Source organism: Hyperolius riggenbachi, chromosome 8 (genome assembly GCF_040937935.1).
Source record: "Hyperolius riggenbachi isolate aHypRig1 chromosome 8, aHypRig1.pri, whole genome shotgun sequence".
NCBI classification, from domain to species: domain Eukaryota; kingdom Metazoa; phylum Chordata; class Amphibia; order Anura; family Hyperoliidae; genus Hyperolius; species Hyperolius riggenbachi.
Window position 1 is genome coordinate 238,289,646 of NC_090653.1, and position 19,741 is coordinate 238,309,386.

The 19,741-nt window shown below is 45.7% G+C and overlaps 1 protein-coding gene across 1 annotated transcript in view; it reads right to left on the minus strand.

Moving 5' to 3' along the window:
* The window catches only part of LOC137528489 (selenide, water dikinase 2-like), a 31,713-nt gene that overhangs the window by 2,062 nt on the left and 9,910 nt on the right, over positions 1 to 19,741 (minus strand). The window contains exons 3-7 of the mRNA XM_068249791.1: positions 18,071 to 18,178; positions 10,294 to 10,448; positions 8,030 to 8,120; positions 7,848 to 7,947; positions 1,586 to 1,798 (exon numbers count right to left, since the gene is read on the minus strand). Coding sequence (XP_068105892.1) covers positions 1,586 to 1,798; positions 7,848 to 7,947; positions 8,030 to 8,120; positions 10,294 to 10,448; positions 18,071 to 18,178 — 667 coding nt within the window. The remainder of the gene's footprint in view (positions 1 to 1,585; positions 1,799 to 7,847; positions 7,948 to 8,029; positions 8,121 to 10,293; positions 10,449 to 18,070; positions 18,179 to 19,741) is intronic.

Consider the following 19,741-nt stretch of genomic DNA (forward strand, 5'->3'; position numbering starts at 1 on the left):
TAAGCATGGCCCTTTTTATTTAACCTTTAAACAATGTTACTGCCCCCATTTGCCTTTGTGCACACCCTAGTTCTTGGCAAAGGCGGTTCATTCTCATTGTGCATCACACACAGGGAGATACTGCATTCCCTACCTATTTGGTACTGGTGAGTAGGGATGGTCAATGAGATGCAAATTGAGTTGAAGGAAGGAAACTGAGAGCCCAATATAGTGTAGTATGTATTGGAATAAAGTGAAAATTAAATTGTAAGCAATTATACTTACAAACCAGGATTACCTCACAGGCAACCACTGTATAGGCAGATGGGGAGATTAAGCCCGTCCCCACTCAGGACTAAGATGTCACTATAGATCAGGAAATAATATAAACACCCCTCCACCCCGAGGTGGACACTGGTATAGTTGAAGGAGAACAGGTGCCAAAAGGATAAAATATGCTAAAATTGTTAATGTTAGGGAGGTAGTGGTGGACCCACCATCCCCAGACACAAAGGCTGTCGAGTAATCAGCACGAAAATGTATTCATACTCAAATTATAACACGTTTCGCAGGTATATTCCTGCTTCCTCAGGCAATAACAGTTGGAGTATCACACAGCAAAAGGTCTAGTATACGCCTAGCGCCTCTGAGTTGTATACTAGACCTTTTGCTGTGTGTTACTCCAACTCAGAGGCGCTAGGCGTATACTAGACCTTTTGCTGTGTGATACTCCAACTGTTATTGCCTGAGGAAGCAGGAATATACCTACGAAACGCGTTGTTATAATTTGAGTATGTTAATACATTTTCGTGCTGATTACTCGACAGCCTTTGTGTCTGGGGATGGTGGGTCCACCACTACCTCCCTAACATTAACAATTTTAGCATATTTTATCCTTTTGGCACCTCTGTTCTACTATTATGCAAATTCTGTATGCAGCTTAAAAATTAAACCAATCTGATCTAGCCAAGATGAAACTCGGGTTGGTCAATTTCATGTATAAAATGGTCCATACAGAATTTACATAATCCTGCATCAGATCAGATTTACTTACATCTCATTGACCATCCCTAGTAAGGAGGCCAGGATATCACACAATGAAGAGCATGTAGCCTAAGCAATAGGCATGTCCTGTTAAGATGTGCCACGGGCAGTAAAGGGGCATCAATGGACTTCTGAATCAGGACAGACAAGTTTAGAGACTCTACTGGTGCAGCCATGTTGGTGCAGCCATGTTGGTGTACACGTGTACACACACACACACACACACACACACACACACACGTGTACACACACACACACGTGTACACACACACACACGTGTACACACACACACACGTGTACACACACACACACGTGTACACACGTACACACACACACACGTGTACACACGTACACACACACACACGTGTACACACGTACACACACACACACGTGTACACACGTACACACACACACACGTGTACACACGTACACACACACACACACACACACACACACACACACACACACACACACACACACACACACACACACACACACACACACACACACACACACACACACACACGTAAGAGACTATTTCTGAGAACAAAAGAAAACTCACCAGATGTCTCAGCTGAGGTTCCTTGAAGCAGACTAAATCGGCTTCCACAGGCCTTAGTGATAGCAGACATTTTTGCTATGATGGGCAAGTTGTGGATGACAAAGCTGACCTCGCTGTGTTGCTCTTGTGCCAGGTTCTGCGCATGGCCCAGAATGCCAAATCCAGTGATATCTGTTGCAGCATGGGCATTAAACATGTGCATCAATGCTGCTGCTGAAAGAGAAAACGCATTCTGTCAGGTTCACTATTCAAATGCAATGCGGGTCACATCAGAATCAGAATCATTTTATTCGCCAGGCACGACAAGGTCATGCTCGGAATTGGGTTTGGCACAAGCAATTTAACAGAGTAGAGATATAAAGTATAGATAACAGAGTATAGATAACAGGGGCATAAAATGCAGAAGGGCATAAATACAAAAAACAAAGCATAATACAAGCAAACAAACAAAAAAAAGCAAGCAAAAGAAAAGGGCAGCAAGGTGCATTTCAGAATGCAGTGGTGGAGGGGATGGAATGACCTACAGGGAGTTCAGGAGGGTGACAGCTAAGGGAAAGAAAGAGTTCCTGTGCCTTGAGGTTTTGGTGGCGATGGACCGAAACATACGGCCTAACGGGAGTCTGCAGAAGAACCGCTGGCCCGGGTGAGAGGGGTCGCCGGCAATCCTCAGTGCTCTTGAGCGTAGCCTGGCATTGTGGAGGTGGACAAGTGAAGGGAAAGGTCTGCCGATGATTCTCTCTGCTGATCTAATGACCCTCTGAAGAAGTTTGTATCTGTCCCTAGTGGAGGAGCCAGAGTACCAGACTAGGATGGAAGAGCAGAGGATGACTCGATGGTGGCGGTGTAAAAACACGTCAGTAGCTCTAGTGCCATGCCGAACTTCTTCAATTGGCGGAGGAAGAAAAGCCTCTGCTGGGCTTTCTTCTGGGTCGTGGCTGTGTTTGCCTTCCAGCTCAGGTCTTTGGAGATGGTGGTGCCCAGAAGGCGAATGCAGATTACTCTTTCGACCTCGGTGCCGTTGATAAAGATTAGTGGTGGTGGTGGGGGCATGCTTCCTGAAATCCACAATCAGCTCTACGGTTTTGGATGAGTTGAGGACCAGCCTGTTCTCCCTGCACCACTGGGAAACTCTGTCAACCTCCTGGCGGTAGGCCTGCTCATCGTTGTTTGTTACTAGACCAGGGGTAGGCAACCTGTGGCTCCAGAGCCGCATGCGGCTCTTTTTCACCTTTGCCGCGGCTCCTAGGCCTCGGCTCAGGTAGTGTGGGTCAGTGGCTGCGGCGCGCGTGTGACGTGTGCTGCCGCTGGCCGGCAGCCTATCAGAGAGGCCGCCGGACCGGTGCAGTGCGGGGCTTAGGGCGGCCATTTTCCCGTAGCCCTGCAGTGTAATGCAGGCAGGCCTTGACGTCGGGAAGGAAGAGGATCGTGGGAGTTGCGCGCCACAAGGAGGTCGGGACAGGAGGAGATCGTGACAGGAGGTCTTCTGACTAGGTGAGTAAATGGGTTTTTCTTTTCATATCTGCTGAAGGATTGTGCATATTGGGGTCAGATCTGCTGAAGGATTGTGCATATTGGGGTCAGATCTGCTGAAGGATTGTGCATATTGGGGTTATATCTGATAACGATTTGTGCATATTGGAGTCATATCTGCTAACAATTTGTGCATATTGGGGTCATATCTGATAACGATTTGTGCATATTGGGGTCATATCTGATCCTGTATATAGCATTAAGGTAAGAAACAATATATGCAGTGTTAGATTTGTTTTATAATGGTTTTGCGGCTCCCAGTTTTTTTCTCTTTTCGGAAACGGGTCCAAGTGGCTCTTTATGTCTTAAAGGTTGCAGACCCCTGTACTAGACCAACGGTGGTGGTGTCATCTGCAAATTTGATGACCTTGACAGAGTTCTCCTTGGATCTGCAGTTGTTCGTGTAGAGGGAAACCAGGATTGGCGACAGGACGCAGCCTTGTGGGGCCCCAGTGTTCGTTAAACTCGGGGATGTCACCTCTCAACCAAGGTCAACAACTTGGGTTCTGTTGGTCAGGAAGTCTGATCCACCCACGGAGTGTGGGATGGACATTCAGCTCTGTGAGATTGTCCAGCAGTATGCGGGGCAGATGGTGTTGAAGGCTGAGCTGAAGTCCAGAAGGAGAATCCTGGCGTATGTTAGGTTTGTCCAGGTGGTCGTATGTGAGCTTGAGGCAGATGTTGACAGCATCATCAGCGGATCTGTTCGCCCTGTATGCAAACTGGTACGGATTCATTTGGGGGGAGGTAACAAGCTTGATGTGTGACAAGACGACTACTCTCGAAGGTTTTCATGATGTTGGATGTCAGGGCCACTGGTCTGTAGTTATTGAGGTCAGAGTTACCATGCTTTTTGGGGACAGGGATACAGGTAGACTTTTTGAAACATGCAGGGACTTTGCTGACCTGGAGGGATTTGGAGAATATGGAAGGGAGGATGGGTGCCAGCTGGTGTGAGCAGGTTTTCAGACAGGCTGGTGACACGCCGTCAGGGCCAGAGGCTTTCCTGGGCTTTAGCGAGGACAGGTGGAAGAGGACGTCGGCCTCACTCACAGCTGGAGGTGGCGGGCTCAAGACAGAGATAATCTGCCCTAGGTGTGGGGTGTGTCGGTGCTGTATCTGGCTCCCCCAGTGCCTCCTGATCCTCAAACCTGCAATAAAAAATTGCTGAGGTCCTTGGCTTGCTCAGTACTGGGAGTTGCATGTTGTGGGGGAGGCTTATAGTTTGTGGTAGCTTTAAGCCCCTTCCAGACAGCTCGTGTGTCGTTAGATCGCAGGTTGCATCTTATCCTTTCTGCGTACTCCCTCTTTGCGGCACTCCGTTCTCGCTTCAGGTTGTTCCTTGCTGTCTTGTAGTCCTCTTGGTTGCTGGACTTGTGCGCCACCTTCTTGCACCTCCGCAGTTGCCGTAGTTTGTTGGAGAACCACAGTTTATTGTTCGGATAGACTTTGAAGGTCTTGGTTGGTACGCAAGAGTCTTCACAGAAGCTGATGTATGAGGAGATGTTGTCCGCCCACTCGTCAAGGTTTGGAGCTTCCATGGCCTTCCAGTCAGTGCAGTCGAAGCATGCCTGAAGTTGGAGCTTGGCCTCGCTTGACCACACTTTGGTGGACCTGAGAACAGGTTTAGCTGACTCCAGGCACCTCCTGTAGGTGGGGATCAGGTGAATGAGAGAGTGGTCCGAGGAGCCCAGCGCTGCCCTTGGTATGGCTTTGTAGGCATCCTTCAGCCCTGTGTAGCAGTGATCAAGAGTGTTCTGATTCCTGGTGGGGCAGGTCACATGCTGGTTGAAACTCCTGGCGGAGGTTAGCCTTATTGAAGTCGCCCAATACGATGAACAGCGAGTCGGGAAGGGTTGACTCCCATTTTGTGATTGTGTCGCTGGGGTCGCGCAGGGCATGTCTAACATCGGCATCAGGTGGTATGTACACACCAACAAAGACGTAGGAGGAGAACTCCCTGGGCGAATATTTTGACCTGCAGTTGACAATTAGAAGTTCAAGCTCGGGGGAGCACTTCCTGGCTAGTACTGATGAGTTGGCGCACCATGATTGGCCAATGTAAAAACAGATGCCACCACCCTTCTTTTTACCCGAGAGAGTGGAGTCGCGGTCTGCCCGGATGAGGCTGAAGTCCAGAAGGTGAGAGGCATTGTCTGTGATGTCATCATGCAGCCACATTTCTGTGAAGCAAAGGATTGGGGTACTTCTGCAGAGCTCCATCTTTCCACTGGAGGAGTCGGAGTTCATCTAGTTTGTTCGGGAGGGAGCACACATTCGACAGCAAGACTGATGAGACCTGCCCTGCAGCCCCTCATCCGCCGAGCCACGGGGGATGTATGGGCAGTGCCTGCAAGCTCTTGTGCATGGCTCCAGACGGTGTTGTATAGCCGCCCGCCCTCGGAAAGCGTGCTTCCCATCTCAGAAGCTGCAATCTGGTGTAGGTGATGCGCTGGGGTGGCATATGGAGAGCAGCTCTGAGTGTTTGTTGAAGGGGGGGGGGGGGGGGAGGAGTAGAGGGGTGGTGGTGCTAGCAGGAGTACACGTGGGCCTCAGGGCGCACCCTAACAGTCTATAGCGTATCAGGGGGGTGTTTTCACCTGGTAGTACGCCTGGGAAACAAGATGAGGGAACAAAACCACAGCTCATAACAGTCCATAAGTTAACAGTCCCAGGGTGCCTTACTACAAGCGGGGCAGACCAGTCTCACCGGAGGCAGGGGCACACAATATAGCACATATAGTGCCCAGTAGGCACGATCAGCAGTTTATAGTGCCCAAGTACACAGACAAGAAGCAGACTGTATACAGCCAGGGAACAAAGATCCCCAATACACAGTCCATCGACCAGCTGCCAAAAAGTACTGTACCCCACAGTTCAAAGAGTGCAAAAACTTACCCCCACAGTTGGCTAGTGCTTGGTGCAGTGGAGGAGGATGGAGCACCTGGAGGCCGCCTCAGCTCAGCATTGCCAGGGATGCTGTGTTGAGTATCTATTGCTTGGCACAGTGGATGCGTGGCCAACTGTCTACCTCTGCAGTGCTGGAGTCCAACTACTCAGAGCTTGTATAATATAACAGATTCCTGGGAGACTGATAAACTATGATATACTCAAGTGATGTCTCCAACCAGATATGCATAGGAAGTGAATCCAGTGCTAGCCCACTAAGCAGTCTGCATGATACATACATTTCCCCCCCAAACTACCAGATTGTGTTGAGTAGAAGTATACTAACTTTGAAGTCTACCAAGGCTCGCCTTGGGTCAAATACTTGTGTAAGAAGTGGGACGCCTCTGGATCCTGTAGAGACTTCACACACTACCCCTAGTCCACCAATGCAAAGCGCGAACCTCCCAAAAGAATCCGACAAGCTTGTTAGATTCAAAGCTCATGACCATGCCCCTTTTTCAAGCACAAGCGTGGTTGTACTGAGCCTGCGCAAGCACAGCCGCTCAGCGCCACTGCGCAGGTGCGGCAGCACTCATGCATGAATAAGAGCATGGTCACGATGGTCACGATGGTCCCATGCAGAGGTCCAGAGGAAGGTGTGGGAAGACGATCTAGAGGCCTCCCTCTCAGGTAAGAATTTGATTTTTGACCCAAGGTTCACCTCAGGTTCTCTTTAGCAAGTGACAAAACAAATCCAAAACTGAACAAACCAAATTCTTACAGCAATTAAGTTAATAAGTGAATATTAAACCATATCATAGAAACCAAGTAACGGACAAAATACCAGATTTACGAGCCAAATCTGCCTGCCAGACAACACTACTTGTTACCACTACCCTGGTTGCAGCTGGTAGGTGAACACAATCAGGTGTGGCCATTTGGGAGCCAAGGTTGATAGAATAGATCCCAGAGTATATTTCCTAGCATTTTGTTTGCAGGAGCGTTGTGGGTAAGCACAGTTACAAGTCTTATGACCTGCGCAGGTGCAGACTGCTCCCAGCCATGGGAGTGCAATCGGGGAGGTGTGTGGGCCACTGCATGTGCGCTGTTCTGGGCCACACCCCTCCATCATGCTTCTGTTTCCGGAAGCGTTTTGCGCAAGCACAGTTACAAGTCTTTCAAACTGCATGTTCAGAACTCTTCCAGCCATGGGAGTGCAACCGGTGAGATTCGTAGCCAGGAACGTGCATTCACCGCAGTCCACAATTGAGCCAAGTCGTGGACTTTAACAGAGTTGACAGCAGCACAATGGAGGGACTTGGACGACGAGGGAGCGGAGACTACAGCGGACCGGAAGAAGCCCCAGGTAATTAATCCTTTTGCCCCCTTCATCTCAGGTGCACTTTAAAGAACTGAAGTGACAGGCTACCATATTTCTTTCCTTTTAAACAAGCCTAGTTGCCTGGCTGTCCAGCTGATCTTTAGCTAGCTACCGGAGTGTCTGAATCACACCCCTGAAACAAGTATGCAGCTAATCTTGTCAGATTTTTCTTATACTGCAGATATCTGATCTGCATGCTTGTTCAGGGTCTATGGCTAAAAGTATTAGAAGCAAAGGATCAGCAGGACTGCCAAGCAATATGTATTGTTTAAAAGGAAATTAATATGGCAGCCTCCATATCCCTCCAATATGAATACGGTGCACAGTTTCATGCAAGCACAAAATGGATTCAGTCTCTAAAGGTAACGCTGAGAATTTACAAATAAACACTATTACTTTGAGAGTTCTCTGCCCTCAATTTTGGGTTTATTTGGGCCTTAGAAACAAGACGCAGTTCCATACCTGTGCGGTTAAGGGTGGCCATATTGAACATAGCTTCCTGATATGCCAGCTCTACTTCTTCTCTGGACACAACCAGGCGGATCTTATTCCATCGTTCCGGCTAAAACCAGGAAAACAGAGAAGGGTAACAGTGTACATTCCAATAAAGTTCCCCCATGCTGCATCCTTCCAGCTTCACTTACATTGTCCAGCCACTGATGTGCATTCACAGCCACTTGTGTGCCCAGAGGTTTCGTCAGAACGAGAACATCCCCAGGAACTGCATTGTGCGGCCTGTATGGAGATCAGGGTACATACATCAGACAAACGGGACATCCCGGTCTACATTTATTTCACAAGCATTAACAGCAATTAAAGTGGACCTAAACCCAGAACTTCCTCTCTGCTGTGGGGCAGAAGCCTGCAGGATATCAGCATCAATGGGAGGGCGGTGTTACATACAAATATATAGCAATGTATAGACCAAAGAAGTGTATCTAATGCTAAAACCAGGAAAATTAACCTGAATTTTTTTATGTACGGTTAGGAGTCATTACAGGTCCTGCTTGGCCAAGCAAACCAAGTGTGTGTCTAAATAATAGACACTGGGTGAAGCAAGGAGAAAACATTGCTTAAGCTGGCAATCAGAGCAGCTTTTCTAACCAGCTTGGTATATCACCCCACGTCTGAGCAGGTCATTCAGAGGACACTGACCCTAAACTAGGTCGAATACAGTATGTCCGTCATCCCAAACCTATTACTAGCTTTAAACCAAATCTAAAGCCACAAAAAACACTATATACCAGTGATGGCTAACCTTGGCACTGCAGCTGTGGTGGAACTACAAGTCCCATGAGGCATTGCAATACTCGGACAGCTCTAAGCATAACTGATGAGGCATGATGAGAATTGTAGTTGTCACAGCTGGAGTGGAGGTTAGCCATCACTGCTATATACCATTATACCATGGTAGAGTGAGACCTAATTGCTCCAGAGGCTTCCCCAGTCCTCATCTAGCTTCTTACTAGGATCCTCCTCTTTGCAGCTGCACTACCCTCCATGTACAAGTGAAGCCGCATAGCGCAGGCGCCAGTAGGTTTTGTGCCTCGGTAGGCTGTATTTTGCGCCTGCACAGTGCACTTGTACACAGAAAAGACAGTGACTACGAGCACTATATTCAACATTCTTGTTGAATATTTCCAGAAGAACCCAGCGCAAGAACTGAGAAGCGTAGGAAGATCGGGACTATCCAGAAACATCCCTCTACAGAGGTAAGCATCCTTTTTTTTTGTCATTTTTCACTTCCAGTACGCTACGTTACAATTCTAAGAAGAAAAAACTTTTTATAGTTTGAGCTGCATATTGCTAGGATTTATGTCAAAAATTTTGATTACTTGGCTTTTATGTTCATATAAAAACAAAAATTCCACTGTTTGTAAAGGTTGGTTCACACCGGGGCACTTTTCATCGCTTTGCTGATCGCGTCGAAACAATAGTCGACCCTCCTCTGCAACTCCTGTTAGATGTCATTGTACCAATGAGTATATGGTTTTATTGCCGTTTACAGTGCCCTAAGAAGAGTGTGGATTAAACTTTGGAAGTTTTATTGAAATAATCACACTGCATGTTGCTCCTGGAGCCTCTTTGCATTTCAATATATGGTTGTTTCTGATGTGGATGTTGCACCGCATTGATCTTTTGGAGGATTATTTGGTGTGCACTATAGTATCAGTCTATTTGCTCCCGTACTATATGAATATAAAGAACCAATCTATGCTTTGGATCTTTCATTTATTTTTAACTAAAGTGGTTTTCCCCTTTTAAGAGAAGACAAGGTGGTTCTTGGGGGGGGGGGGAGGGCAGATGGGACAAATAGGAATGTTCTCTGCCTCATGACATGCCTGTGTGTCCCCCCGCTGCCACTTTCTGCGTAAACTCCCCCCCCCCCCCCCCAGTATTTGTCTCCATCTCGGAGGGAAACACGGGAGAGGGATTCCCTGTTCAAAACGCCTGCCAGGGGCGTTCCTACAGGGTCTCCAGAGCTGCCATTGGACAGCTCCTTCTCCCTGGCTCCGCCTCCCTGCACACTGTGAAAGAGCCCCAGAGATCACAAAAGTGAGCCATTGCGGCCCACAGGAGCAGCTTTTTTTTGCGGCTACCTGATCGAACGGATCATGTAACCTATATTTTTTTTTTTTTTAATGAGCCCACCTTGGGCTGTCTTTAAGGCTGTAGCAAAATTGAATCTTTTCTGCTGCAACATATTGACTGGAAACTAGAGCAGCAGTGACATGATAGAAAAAGACCTGTCTAAGCATGATTCAGCACACCAGATATATACACATAGCTTATCTATACATAATGTGTAGTATGACCTTCCATGTAATCTCTAACGTGAAGCAAGACCGCTAGAAAAAAAAAAAAAAAACTGTATAAAAGTTCAGAGGAGGAAAGGGAAACTTCTTACATAATAAATTCATGAGCTTGGCACACCACACTAGCCACGCCACCAATGATGATCCAGGGGTTGACCACGGTCTGACCACCAGTTACCGATGTTCCTCCCTCCTCTGCAGCATCTTTAAAGCCTTGGATCATGAGTGGTGTAACCTTCTCCCTCTCCTGGCAGAAACACAAGTGCAGTGCAAAGCATTACAGCCAGCTGACAGAAGGCCAACCATACCTAGAAAATACATTGAAAAGCAGAAGTCTAACCAGCTGTGGAGTAGGTCTCTGCAGCCGAAGCAGTGAATTCGGGATCATGTGGCAAGTGGACTAAGAGCGCTGCCATAGGCGCCAATGTATTTTAGCATTATTTGGGCGCCAGAGCAGAAACAGTACCCGCTATATATCGGATATTTATAGGGCACCCAAATTTTAGCATACGGTGCCTAAGGAGTCGCATGATAATTCAGGGTTTGGCTGCAGCGATGTGTGGGGGGAGGCTTAGGGGTCAGGTAGGTAGTTTGTGTGGAGTAGGGTTAAGGGTTAGGCAAGTAGTTTATGCGGGGGGATTTTAATGGTTAGGCCTTAGGTAAGTAGCTTGTGTGGGGTGGGAGGGTTTAAGGGTTAGGTTATTAAATACTGATATTTTACATTTCAGAGTAAAATATTGGTATTTAATACTGATATATGTTACTATCGGCCTTACTGGGCACCCAAATTTCCAGGAGCATTTATTTGATGTATGCCTCTGCAGCAAACTGTGTTCTGTTACAGCGATGTTCTCGCACTTCTGTCCTGTGACATCATTACAATAGTAAGAGGCATGTAAAATGGCCACGGCCAAAGGACTGCTCATCCTACACCAGCTGGAAGGGGGAGAACACGTTATTTGGGCACTGGCAAGTGCTAAAAGCCAAATTACCTCTTTTTTTTCTAATCTGAGCTCCAGCAATTGCCAGCGCCCAAATTGGTCACCGAGTGCTGCTATAGCCATAATTCTCATTAGGGCCTAGGGTGGCGCCCAAATTCATCATCGCATCTCTGCGTCGAAATTAGCCGTCTCATCCCTGTAATCCCTTTGATTCTGCATGCCCTCTTTTAGTCCCTCTAAATAGGCGTATCAGTCTTTAGGAGTTTGCGATTAGGTTAAATTATTGGGAGCACATACAAATCACAGTGAAGTGCATTGCTATGTGGTTTGCTTTGCGATCTCCCATTTGCGGTGATCGCGATCTACCCATCTTTACAAGCATGTGTTTCGGGGCAATTACAGGTGCAATAGTCAGGCTCGTTTTCCAATGGTTTGCATGCACTGTGCATGAGATCCGGTATGCAAGTAGGAGACAGATGCAATTGCAAAGCATAGTAGTGAACTGTTCGGCAGAGAGGAGCAGATGAGAAGTTAGAGAAATAGTTGATAATTCTTGTAGTACCTTACAATAGTCTATGTGAGAGCCACCTAGGCAAGAGGTCACAATGAAAGCATCCACAGTGACTGTGCATTGACTGGATGCAACCTACTCCACTGGTGTCAGTTGCAGTCAGAGGCTTTCTCTCTGTTCTGGAGTGTGTTAAATCCCAACTGAACTCAAAATTGACCCTGGCAAATTCTAACAATCCGCCTGATAACTGAATAAAACAGTATATAAAGGCAAACTGGTGAATGAAATCACTTTTTCAAGGGCCAAATGTGCTTGTGGTTTCCTCAACTTCATGGATTCAGCTGGTAAGTCAACCAGATGTTGCCATGTAATCTCCAAAGTAGGAAGACAAATAGGTTGCATTACAGGTTACACATTAAATTTACCAAAAAATACTAGGTCCCTTTAACATTTTGCTGTGTTTTATTGCCCCGTCTCCTCACATGCTAGCTAATAGCAATCTTCTCTTTCCCAGTAGTATAAACAGGACTACAGGGGAATTCTGCTGGTGGTGGCAGCTGTTAAGTCTTTCTGGATTACAGTAAAAACCATGTGCATCTGAAGTGGCAGGACTTACAGGAAAAGAAACATCAGGCGATGTTGGGCAGATTCGACCAAGAGACAAATCTCTCTGTAACGTAATCTGATTAGAGAGAAATCTGTCGGTTGCCTATGCACTGCAGGCCATCTTCTGATCGCTTTCAGTATGAAATCTATTGGGAATCATCCAAGTCCACCTCTGTTCCCTAATGTATAAATGTGCTATTACTGTGCGGTTATAATTACCTGCAGGGCCGGTTTAAGCAACAATGGGGCCCCAGGGCAAAATAAACCTGCCTCCCCCAACAGATACCCCGGAGCAAAAATTGGCATTAAGGAACCTTTTTTGCAGCTGGTATAATCAGGGTTTGAAGCCCCAATCGGTCGGAGTTCCACATTCTGGCTACCCCAGCCTGCATGGGGGACAAGGGGTTAAAAAGTTTCAGGAGGGGGGACCCCACAATTTTTTTTTTTAATTACCACACTCTAAACATAAAAAAAAAATTGGGAAAATAGGAAAAAAAATGCCAGGGATCTTCATACAGCCATATTGCGGCTGTATAGCGATCCCTGGCCAAAGCGCTGCAGCTGCGTATGGACCCCCTGGAAACCCCGTCAGGAAATGTATTGCTCTTTCTTTTGATACATGTAAAATTACACTACCGTTAGGTACTAAAAGTGACATTTACCACATTTAAAAGTATACTTTTTTCCTTCAAAACTTTAAAATCGATTTTCTCAAAAACTATAAGGTCTTTTTGAAAAATAGTTTTTTCCTCTTATTCCCAATGATCTCCTTAAAGAGGACTTGAACTTAAAAAAAAGTCACTAAATTGAGACGCTTTATCCCTTAGTAATGAATTATTAGATAAAAAAACACTTGTCACATGCAATATAAAAATAAATATAGTTGCACAATTCAAATGTGAGTAAAAGTTTTTTTTTGAGACTGGCAGGCTCCATCTTGCAGCTTTCACTCCATGGGAGGTGCAGAGTCAGATTCCCTGGGCGGTGTTACAGTTGTCCCATTCACGCCCACTGAACGAGATTTACAGCCCTGTGTCATGATGTCATCAGCAGTCACCTTGTCACAGGACACTGTAAGGCTGATGCTGCTGCACTGTACTGGCACATGAGTTCACATGTAAAACAAGCTGTTTCAGCTGATTTTCTCAAGCATCCAGCAGCCCCGGTCTACCCTAGTTAGCGCTGCAGTGGGAATCCCCTCTTATTTCAACCATCTCTTGCCCCCTTCTCCTCCTGTAGTTAGCATGGTAGGCAGGGGCAACCCCCTGTTATGTGATCCAGCTGCCCTAGTCTCCCCTGTAGTTAGAGGTGGGAGGGAAATATTTCAATCATTTATATTATAAGTTTGTTACATGTTTTTATCATATATTGCACACTTTGTCTATGGATTTTTAAAAAGGATTCCGATGTTTTTTTTTTTTAAAATTTAGAGTTCAGGTCCACTTTAACATATCCTGCAAATTTAGGGTTTCTAGAATTTAAGGTGGATTTGCTATTAACTATTGAAGTCGGCTGGTTTTTAAATGTGTATTTTTTTTCCTTTGAAAAACTTTAAAATCGATTTTCTCAAAAACTATAAGGTCAATTTGAAAAAAAAAAAAAAAAAAAAAAAAAAAAAAAAAAATTTCCTCTTGTAGCCACTGGGGGCCCCTACAAGCTCTGGGGCAGCTGCCTCCTTTGCCTCTATGGTAGAGCCGGCCCTGATTACCTGTCCGAAGTTGTGATGTTTGTCCATCTTCCGCCGCTGTTCAATTAGCTGCATACACGCCGCCGGCGTGGCGTATGTGTGATGTCACGTGCCAGAGGAGTGTTTGCAGCTAATAGAAGAGTGGCAGAAAACGGACGCGCACCGCAACACAGGACAGGTAACGTATAAACGCACACTTACAGCACATTTATACATTGCGGGAACAGCACCGGGGGTTTGTTGCTCACCCAGATATCTGACGCTGTTACCGCCGTGCACCTGATCAAGCAAGTCGGCCATACAACTTGCAGCATGTCTGACCGATTAATGCGGCCAATATCAGCCTGAAATCTGTTGCATCATCGATTGGGCATGCACTTGGCAGGCACCAATTTACATCAGATTCCACACTACAAGCGCTTTTCTGAGCGCTTTGTGATTGATTAGCGCTTTCTGAGCACTTTCTGAGCACTTTATAAAAATTGCTCCCATTCACTTTCATTAAAATTGTGGTAAAAATCGATCACGTACAACGATTTTTACGAAAGTGAATGAGCGCAATTTTTAGCTTATAGTGTGGCTGAGCCCTTAGACCTCAATCTGCTATAAGATAACTACAAGACTAAAGAGCATTAAAGAGACTCAGACAATTTATATATACCTGGGGCTTCCTCCAGCCCCATCCACATTGATAGCACCCACTCAGCCGTCTATCTCTGGTACCGGGTCTCGTAACTTCAGCCAGTCGAGGCCAATTTTGCACATGCGCAATGCCTGCCTTACACAAGCGCATGCACAGTATGGAGGGAGCGCACTGCGCTTGCGTCAACTGGCTGAAGTGGCAGGACCCGGTACAGGCGATTAGGACGGTGGCGTTGGAGCAATCCATGCGGACGGGGCTGGAGGAAGCCCCAGGTATGTATAAATATATTTTAATTCGCCTGAGTCTCTTTAAAGAGGAACTGTAACGACAAAACGGCCCCTGGGGGGTACTCACCTCGGGTGGGGGAAGCCTCCGGATCCTAATGAGGCTTCCCACGCCGTCCTCCATCCGTCAGGGGTCTCGCTGTAGCCCTCCGTGCAGCGGTGACGTAATATTTACCTTCCTGGCTCCTGCGCAGGCGCTCTGACGGCTGTCGGCGCCGAAGTAGGCGGAAATACCCGATCTCCGTCGGGTCTGCTCTACTGCGCAGGCGCAAGTTTCCGGCGCCTGCGCAGTAGATCGGACCCGACGGAGATCGGGTATTTCCGTCTATTTCCGTGCCGAAAGTCGCCACAGCGCCCCCGCTGGAGCCAGCAAAGGTAAATATTGAACTGGCAGTCGGCACAGTCGCCGGCTGTTCGGAGGGCTGCGGCGAGACCCCCGTGGGACAGAGGACGGCGTGGGAAGCCTCATTAGGATCCGGAGGCTTCCCCCACCCGAGGTGAGTACCCCCCAGGGGATCTTTTTGATGTTACAGTGTCTCTTTAAGCCTGGATGAACTGCCCGCCCATTTGCAAGCAAGAAATACCACACATTGGCCTCAATTCACTAAGCTTATCTCCTGTCTTTAATAACTCTTCTAGAGTTGTTACCATGGTGATAAGGCATGTAGTATTCAGGAAACATTTTACCTCAGGCAAACCTAAAGTTAACTCTTCAATCCTTAAAATAACTCCAGAGTTAAAGACAGGCTGTTTATTAACTGCATGTGAAAATAACTACAGAGGAGGTAACTTAAGGAATGAAGAGATAACATAACTCTCTCTTATGTGTAGGTAAGTTTTCTCTTGCCTTATTATCTCCAGCATGATCTTAGTGAATTGAGGCCTTTGGCCTCAATTCACTAAGATCATGCTAGAGATAATAAGGCAAGAGAAAACTTACCTCCACACGTGAGAGAGTTATCTTACCTCTTCATTCCTTAAGTTACCTCTCCTGTAGTTAAGTTACCTCTCCTGTAGTTAAGTTACCTCTCCTGTAGTTAAGTTACCTCTCCTGTAGTTAAGTTACCTCTCCTGTAGTTAAGTTACCTCTCCTGTAGTTAAGTTACCTCTCCTGTAGTTAAGTTACCTCTCCTGTAGTTAAGTTACCTCTCCTGTAGTTAAGTTACCTCTCCTGTAGTTAAGTTACCTCTCCTGTAGTTAAGTTACCTCTCCTGTAGTTAAGTTACCTCTCCTGTAGTTAAGTTACCTCTCCTGTAGTTAAGTTACCTCTCCTGTAGTTAAGTTACCTCTCCTGTAGTTAAGTTACCTCTCCTGTAGTTAAGTTACCTCTCCTGTAGTTAAGTTACCTCTCCTGTAGTTAAGTTACCTCTCCTGTAGTTAAGTTACCTCTCCTGTAGTTAAGTTACCTCTCCTGTAGTTAAGTTACCTCTCCTGTAGTTAAGTTACCTCTCCTGTAGTTAAGTTACCTCTCCTGTAGTTAAGTTACCTCTCCTGTAGTTAAGTTACCTCTCCTGTAGTTAAGTTACCTCTCCTGTAGTTAAGTTACCTCTCCTGTAGTTAAGTTACCTCTCCTGTAGTTAAGTTACCTCTCCTGTAGTTAAGTTACCTCTCCTGTAGTTAAGTTACCTCTCCTGTAGTTAAGTTACCTCTCCTGTAGTTAAGTTACCTCTCCTGTAGTTAAGTTACCTCTCCTGTAGTTAAGTTACCTCTCCTGTAGTTAAGTTACCTCTCCTGTAGTTAAGTTACCTCTCCTGTAGTTAAGTTACCTCTCCTGTAGTTAAGTTACCTCTCCTGTAGTTAAGTTACCTCTCCTGTAGTTAAGTTACCTCTCCTGTAGTTAAGTTACCTCTCCTGTAGTTAAGTTACCTCTCCTGTAGTTAAGTTACCTCTCCTGTAGTTAAGTTACCTCTCCTGTAGTTAAGTTACCTCTCCTGTAGTTAAGTTACCTCTCCTGTAGTTAAGTTACCTCTCCTGTAGTTAAGTTACCTCTCCTGTAGTTAAGTTACCTCTCCTGTAGTTAAGTTACCTCTCCTGTAGTTAAGTTACCTCTCCTGTAGTTAAGTTACCTCTCCTGTAGTTAAGTTACCTCTCCTGTAGTTAAGTTACCTCTCCTGTAGTTAAGTTACCTCTCCTGTAGTTAAGTTACCTCTCCTGTAGTTAAGTTACCTCTCCTGTAGTTAAGTTACCTCTCCTGTAGTTAAGTTACCTCTCCTGTAGTTAAGTTACCTCTCCTGTAGTTAAGTTACCTCTCCTGTAGTTAAGTTACCTCTCCTGTAGTTAAGTTACCTCTCCTGTAGTTAAGTTACCTCTCCTGTAGTTAAGTTACCTCTCCTGTAGTTAAGTTACCTCTCCTGTAGTTAAGTTACCTCTCCTGTAGTTAAGTTACCTCTCCTGTAGTTAAGTTACCTCTCCTGTAGTTAAGTTACCTCTCCTGTAGTTAAGTTACCTCTCCTGTAGTTAAGTTACCTCTCCTGTAGTTAAGTTACCTCTCCTGTAGTTAAGTTACCTCCCCTGTAGTTAAGTTACCTCCCCTGTAGTTAAGTTACCTCCCCTGTAGTTAAGTTACCTCCCCTGTAGTTAATTTACCTCCCCTGTAGTTAATTTACCTCCCCTGTAGTTAATTTACCTCCTCTGTAGTTAATTTACCTCCTCTGTAGTTAATTTACCTCCTCTGTAGTTAATTTACCTCCTCTGTAGTTAATTTACCTCCTCTGTAGTTAATTTACCTCCTCTGTAGTTAATTTACCTCCTCTGTAGTTAATTTACCTCCTCTGTAGTTAATTTCACATGCAGCTAATTAACAGCTTGCCTTTAACTCTGGAGTTATTTTAAGGATTGGAGAGTTAATTTAAAGACAGAAGAGTTAACTTTTGGCTTGCCTGAGGTAAAATGTTTCCTGAATACTACATGCCTTATCACCATGGTAACAACTCTAGAAGAGTTATTAAAGACAGGAGATAAGTTTAGTGAATTGAGGCCAATGTGTTTTAATTTAAAAAATTGAGTTCCAAACGATAAACATGATGTCTTGTTCAGTTTGGGGTTTAAATGGCCTTGAAACTAGCGGTACTTTAACTTCAAGAGTAAGGTTAATCATAATTATGGTGAATACTAGAAGAAAGGTTTACTAGCAAAGTCTCGGCATCAGTGATGATTGAATTAGACATTGAGCAGCACGTCAGTTATGTGGCACTTACCTCATCTGTCATCTTCTGGCTGACACTGAGTAACATCAGCATGTTGTCACACTCGGTGATCCCCATGGCATATAGGTCACTCAATACATTAGCACAAGCAATGCGGCCCTAAGGATCAATGGAACAGTTCAGTTCATCTTAAGTCATTGTGCAGGATTAGAATTTATAGGATACTCAGGGAAAACATTTTTTCTAAATGCATTTTAAAGAGTAACTAACGGTAAAACGTCCCCTGGGGGGTACTCACCTCGGGTGGGGGAAGCCTCAGGATCCTAATGAGGCTTCCCACGCCGTCCTGCGTCCCTCGGGGGTCTCGCTGTAGCCCTCCGTACAGCCGTGACGCAATATTTACCTTCCTGGCTCCTGCGCAGGCGCTCTGATGGCTGTCGGCTCCGAAGTAGGCGGAAATACCCGATCGCCGGCGGGTCCGCTCTACTGCGCAGGCGCAAGTCTCCGGCGCCTGCGCAGTAGAGCGGACCCGACGGAGATCGGGTATTTCCGTCTATTTCCGAGCCGAATGCAGCCACAGCGCCCCCGCTGGAGCCAGCAAAGGTAAATATTGAAATTACAGTCGGGCCTGTCGCCGGCTGTTCAGAGGGCTGCAGCGAGACCCCCGTGGGACGCAGGACGGCGTGGGAAGCCTCATTAGGATCCGGAGGCTTCCCCCACCCGAGGTGAGTACCCCCCAGGGGATCTTTTTCAAGTTACAGAGTCTCTTTAACAGGAATATTAAGAAAATATGGTAAATATTAATTTCTCAGATTATAGCTTTAAAATAATACATGCTACCATAATTATAACCCATGTAGTTTATTTGCCCCGGTTACTACACCATTTACATTATGGCCCTATGACAATCTATGGCGCCAATATTTTATTTGGAAATAAAGGTGCATTTTTTTCAGTTTTGCGTCCATCACCATTTACAAGCTTATAATTTAAAAAATAATTGTTATATACCCTCTTGACATGCATATTAATCACTTTGTCCTCCTTGACGAATAAAACCGTCGAGGACATGCGCGCTCCCGCGGCCGATCGCGCGTGTGCACGCACACTCCCGGCCGCGGATTCGTTAGCCCAGGAATCAATGTATCGGGCTATGGTGCCCGATCACCGATTCCTCTCGCCCGCTGAGAAAGCGACAGCTTCTCTCGGAAGCTACGCTTTTTCTGAAGCTATGTCCCTCTAAGGGTACATTGTACGCTTAGAGTGACGTCATGTAAACAAACTCAGGATTGCCATCTTGTGGCCAAAAAGTAAAACTACATCTAAAAGTAAAAAAACATTACAATACACAAATATTTCCCCAAATAAAACACTATTTATATCCCACCCTCCCAAAAATGCCCACATAAAATGTTTAATAAAAAAAAATAAAAAAATAAAAAACACATAAATATTTACCTAAGGGTCTAAACTTTTTAAATATCTATGTAAACATAAAATATCTCTTTTTTTTATAAGCTTGTAAATAGTGATGGATGCAAAACGGAAAAAATGCTCTTTTATTTCCAAAAAAAATATTGTCGCGATACATTGTGATAGGGACATAATTTAAACAGTGAAATAACTGTGACAAATGGGCAAATACAATACGTTGTATTATGGAGGCATGTATTTTAAAACTATAATGGCCGAAAACTGACAAATAATGAAATTTCTCATTTT